Source organism: Saccopteryx bilineata, chromosome 3, assembly GCF_036850765.1.
Source record: "Saccopteryx bilineata isolate mSacBil1 chromosome 3, mSacBil1_pri_phased_curated, whole genome shotgun sequence".
NCBI classification, from domain to species: Eukaryota; Metazoa; Chordata; class Mammalia; order Chiroptera; family Emballonuridae; genus Saccopteryx; species Saccopteryx bilineata.
The window spans coordinates 27,013,470-27,019,617 of NC_089492.1; the positions used below are offsets into that span (position 1 = coordinate 27,013,470).

Genomic DNA, 6,148 nt, shown 5'->3' on the forward strand with positions numbered 1-6,148 from the left:
ATTTAAATAAGAGGCTGGTGTGGAACTGGACCTTTCATTCCAGCAGTAAGAAAGTGTAAAACAAAGTTACTTCAGGATTTATCAGGACAGGAGTGGGTGGCAGGTGATTTTTGCTAATTAAGATATCCAGTACAGTATAATGAAGACCAAATGAATTTCAGCAGAAGCAACTAAAACAACATAAAGTCAATAATATAACCCAGCAGATATTTTCTTAACAGCACATTAGAGTTGTAAATAACAATAGTTATGCTATCTCAGTGACACATGAACAAGTGGCTTTGCACCGTAGTTGAACTCCTGAGTGGCTGCATCCAAGAATTCTTTTTTGTGCCTTATAGTCAATGTATTCATCATAGTAGATGCAGGGGTTCGTACAAAGTTTATCTTCACAGTTATTTGGGCAGTCTTCACATGGTTTTCCCTGCTTATAAGGTTCATTCTTTTTGTCAGGTTCATTTCCCTCATGACAATAGTGACAAATATAGAGACAACTTTCTTTTGCAGCATGGTGACACAAAACAGCCAATGAGGTAAGAAGTAGCCCAAACAACCTGAGTGTAATGATCAACTGTTTTGTCCTCATCCATTAGTGTCCATTGGCCATACTTAAAGTATTTAGACTCACTGTACCAGATTTTAATTACATTTGACCATGAGGTAAGAGAAGATGTCAAATAAATATTTTCTCCACAAAAAGTATTTGTAATTCGCCTCTTAAGTGCATTGCTCGTTATCAAGTCACAATACTTTGTCAACATTCCTGCATTGTGTGCAGCTTCTTTGCTCCAACTCATTTTCAGCATGTTTCTGGCTGTAGGAAGTACTTCTCTCCGGAGGCTGTTATGCAAATCAACAATTTCTGCTTATACAGTTGTTGAACCAGTTTGGACTTCATTATATAAAACCACAGGTAGTTTTGCCTCACAAACTCTTACAAGCAAACCAGGCAGAAAGCAAGCAGCCACAGCTAAAAACAAGAAGAATTTCATTGTAATCCCTCTGTTCCCCATCTGCATATCTTCTCTCTTCATCTCTCTGCACAAACTGGCTTCTTCTTCAGCACCCAGCCATCATGGCCTCTTCTTTCTCTTCTTCCCCAAAATCTTAAATGAATTTTCAATCACACTTGAGGAAACTATTTCCCCTCAACTATTTTTGATATGACTATGTTAAGAAACATTTACTGATAAGCAATTTAAAATTTTTTAATCAAAATTTTCTTATTTTTTAATTCTAGTTTGGAAGATAGATGGTATTAAATATATGACTAATACAAAACTTCATAACTCCATGTAGCTTCAGTTTCAAAGAAAATACATTCTAGAAAAGAAAAAGCTATGGAGACAAATGATCAGTGGTTGCCAGTTTGGTGGTAGGGGCGTGATAAACAGGCAAAGCACAGAGGATTTTTAGGACAGAGAAAATATTCTATAGGACATTATAATGATAGATATATGTCATTATAGTTTTGTCCAAACCCATAGAATGTGCAAGTCCAAGAGTGAACCCTAAGGCAAACTGTGGACTTTGGGTGATAACAATGTTTCAATGTAGGTTCATTCTTGAGAGCAAACGTGCCACTCTAGTGGGTGATAGCTATGCACATATATAAGGGGAAGGAGGCATACGGAAAATCTCTACATGCTCCTCTCAATTTTGTTGTAAACCTAAAACTCCTCTAAAAATAGGTTATTTAATAAAAAATACATTTAGAATTTATTTTTATAAGTAGATTTTCAAACTCTATTTCAAGAATTTGTAATAAATGCATGTGTTGTCCATTGTTTACTTCCTAGCAAATGTTTTACCATCGAGGTAGCACACACGGCATTGAGTAAAATAGAATTTTTCCTAGGCTCTTTGCTATCCCTTACCTTCTGCCACATCTATTTCATTGTCTTACTACTTTTAAGTTTTAAATATTTCTTAAATCTGCCAGTTTTCTTGTATCTCTTTAATCCCCACCATAGTTTCATTGTTTTTCTCACCTGAATCAATCTGCCTACCTCTTTAACCCATCAGCTCAAGTCTGTTACAGTACATCAACCAAAATACTAATAAGATAATGTTATTCATCAAATAAACTCATAAAAATTCAAAAAAAAAAGATTATGTTATTCAATATGAACAGCACTTTAGTAGATTCTTACCGTGTGACATACAGGCTATTGCTAAATCTGGCTACTTCCTGTTTCTTTGCTTAGATTCCTCCCATGGCTTGATTTTTATTCAATAAATATTTATTGAACTGTATTTTTGCCAAGTGCCTCCTTCTATAAATTATCTGTTCATGTTATTTGCACATTATTCATTGATTTTTTAAAAATTTATAAAAGGATATAGAATTATACTAAATGTTTTTCTTCATCTATTAAAAAAACACTTTAGGAGCATTAATATATTTTTATATAGTAAATTCTTTAAAAATTTAAGTTCCCGGGATTAGAAGATGTAGCAGAGTAGGCAGACGCACAGACGCCCAGCTCTCACCACCAAACTGGAATACAAATCAATTTAGGAAAAATCATGTAAAACCAACTCTGGACTACAAGAAAAATTTTAAGTTCCCATTTATTTAAGATAGACCAAAATTTCTATGACCCCATGTCATCTAAAATTTTGTATTCTGGTGGCATTAGTGACTCACAGACACTACAACAGGAAGTGCCAGAGTAGGGAGAGGTGGGAGGCCCAATCTTCTCATTGGACTCCAGAGGCAGATCTTGGTGATGTATACACTACCCATCTTTATTTTCCAACAGTGATGCCCATGTTGTCTTCATTTACCACCATCTTCAAATCATCAACTCTTCTATGGATCACCCACCCCTCAGAGTGCTATTACCCTTTGGACCTTCAAGTGCCACCTATTAGACTGATCATTTCAAGACTTTTTGACCTGCAATCAACATCAGTCGTGTACTTAAGGGTACCGGCGCAGGGAGTTTGGCGGGGATGAACAAGACACAACACTAACAACATAAAGCACAACTGTTGTGTGGAAGAGACAAATACATCTCCTTAACTCCAACAAATATAGCTTTGCTTCTTCTGGATGCTAAAACTGGCCCTTCATGGCCCTTGGCAAGTCTAAGGATCTTTTCTGAAATCTCATTTCACTTGATCTCCCTGCCACATCTAATGCAGAGCCCTTTCTTGCTGAAACTCTTCCTTTAACTGTTATTATTATCACCCTCTTCTGATTCTCTCCTGACATCCTGAGTGTTAAGAGAGATGGAATGCTGAGGAAAAACATGAACTTTATTACAGACCTTACTTTAACTCATCATTGCTTCACCATTTATTAGGTGACTGTGGGCAAATTATTTATCTTCCTGATTTGCCACTTTCTCATTTAAATTAGGTTAGGATTATTGTGAATATGAAATGAGATAAAGTATGTAATATCATTCATTCCTTCAATGTTTATTGCTCTGTAACTGTTAACATTTCCTTAGTCCTCTATTCTGTACTATTTTTTTCTTCCTTTATCCACAAAATTTTCATAGGCCTTAAATTTAGTCCCTTTCTGCTCTCCCTTCTCTCATTCTCTCTTTTCCTTTAGAATTGCATGGAAGCCTATGCCTACATTTGTTCCTATTTGGCCGTTTCCCAAATAGTAACCCTCAAGATGAAATGAGCATTGCATAGAAATTCCTTGTAAATTACTAACTGCTAAAAAATATATATTTGTCTTAATATAGTAACACTTTCCACCATTATTCCTCTATATAGTAGTCCCCTTTTATCTCTGAGGGATAAATGCCAAAACTTCTGATGGATGCCTGAAACCATAGATAGTATCAAACCCTATATATGCTATATTTTTTCCCATATATCCACACCTATGATAAACTTTAATTTATAAATCAGGCATAGTGAGAGATTGATAATAACTAATAATAAAGTAGAACAATTACAACAATATATGTAATAAGAGTTATGTGACTCTGATCCCTCTCTCTCTCTCAAAATACCTTATTTTGTATTTTGTATGTACCCTACTCTATACTCACACATATCTGTATGTACCCTACTCTATACTCACACATATCTGTATGTACCCTACTCTATACTCACACATATCTGTATGTACCCTACTCTATACTCACACATATCTGTATGTACCACACTTTATACTCAGCTTTTCACTTTAAGGAAGCACTTTACAGCTTCTCTTTGGCATATCTAAATTGCCAGCCTCACTACTTTCCACTTTGGGGCCATTATTAAGTTTAAAATAGGTGGGGAAGGGGGTTCCTGGAACAAGACTGTAATACCATTGGCTATTAAGTGACTAATGGGTGAGGAGCGTAAACAGTGTGGGTACTCTGGACAAAAGGACAATTCACATTCTAAGCAGGATGGCATGAGATTTCATCACACTACTCAGAATGACATGAAATTTAAAACTTATGAATTGTCTATTTCAAGAATATTGCATTTAATATCTTCAGGCCATAGTTGAATACATGTAACTAAAACTGTGCAAAGTGAACCTGTGAGTAAGGGAAGACTACTGCACTTACTTTTCTAAATACTTATCCTAGCAAAAAGATCTACTCTGTGCTTCTAGAAGATGGTTTTCTCCTAAGATGCATAAGTTGTTGCCCCTACCTAGAATGCTAATACAGTGGTACCTTGAGATACGAACAGACCGACATACGTTTTTTTAAGATACGAGCTATGACTCAGTCCGTATTTTTGTTGGAGATCCGAGCGAAATTCCAAGATATAAGTCGTGATTCAGGAAACTGCCGATAGTTGGAGCGTTGGTGCACGGGTCCAGTATTGGCAGTTTGATATATGAGCGGACTGACTTACTAGCTCGGTTACAAAACAAATTAAATTCGTATCTTAAGGTATCACTGTACTCTACCTAAAACTATCCATATTTCAGTATCAAGATCAAGTCTCTCCTCATCTCTGAAGTCTTCACAGAACCCCTCAACCTGCAGTGACCTGTTCATCTGAGGACCTACATCACTAACACAATTAGTCACTAGGCAAATAGGAATTACTCTTATCCTGACCTACAGGATAGTGATTTGCTATTCACACTAACATAATTTTTATTCTTACTCATTATTTTTCAAACTAAATTTTAAGCTCCTTGAAGGCAAGATCTAAATATTAGATTTTTGTGCTCATATTGCCTTCTGTTTCATGCATAGTGACACTGCCATTGTATTCATTTATAATAAGCTTCCAACACCCAGAAATACAATTGTGCTACATAGTTGGTGTATACACAAAGTTCTAAGTTAACTTAGTAAACTAAACTTTGCCTCAGAAATTGCCAGTGTTCAAAAAAATAAAATAAAATGAAAACATCAATTATAATGAACATAATCTACAAATTTACAAATTATAATAAATATAATTTAATATGTCAACATTAAGGAATTGTTGGTTCTTTATATTGAAAATCAATATTAAGAAGATGCATCTATATTCTTAATATTAAAAATGTATTTCTTAGGATACCTGAAGATAATCTTTAAGAACATAAAATATCACGGGTTTATGTGATAGATATAGATGTGTTTAGAATACTGGATTGAGCTAAATGTGCAATGACTCTAAAACACATACTGAAAGTTGTTTTTAAAAAGATGTCCCAGATCTTGAGTTTACTAAAAGTAAACTCTTAAAAGTATTCTCTTAAAAGTTGAGGAAAAAAATTTTAATTGGTTCATTTAAACTCTCATTTGTTTTAATAAATAAAAGCTTATACAAGGATATTAACGCTAATGATGATTTTCCTTTGGCTAAAATAAATAAATAAATCGAGCCTCATTCTACACAGGCTAACTTCCCATGTTTCCACTTGAAAAATGCCATGTCAACTGACAAGACATAATATTTAGTTTTTAACTTTGGGGTTTTAATATTATTATACAAGTTTATTATAATGCAAAAATGGCCAGTTATAGGTAGAGCAACTATGGCACACCACTGTAGTTGTTTGGTGTTCTTGGAATACACGGGTCCAAGAAACAAGAAGCTATTGCTTCATTGCCAAGAAGTCAAGTTTAATTTGCTTTCTTTTCCCCTCCCTCTTCCACTGGCTGAAATACAAGTTCCACTGCAAATGCAACAACCAGCAAACACAGATGCCATCAAAAATACATGATGCTGCCAA

General features: G+C 34.9%; 1 protein-coding gene across 1 annotated transcript; it reads right to left on the reverse strand.

The window, feature by feature from the left end:
• Positions 1–247: 247 nt before the first annotated feature.
• On the reverse strand, positions 248–2,163 carry LOC136329739 (cysteine-rich secretory protein 1-like). Its single transcript, XM_066266394.1, is given in 3 exon segments — positions 248–506; positions 508–862; positions 2,154–2,163. Coding segments are annotated over 3 exon segments (624 nt in total).
• Between the last annotated feature and the right edge of the window lie 3,985 nt (positions 2,164–6,148).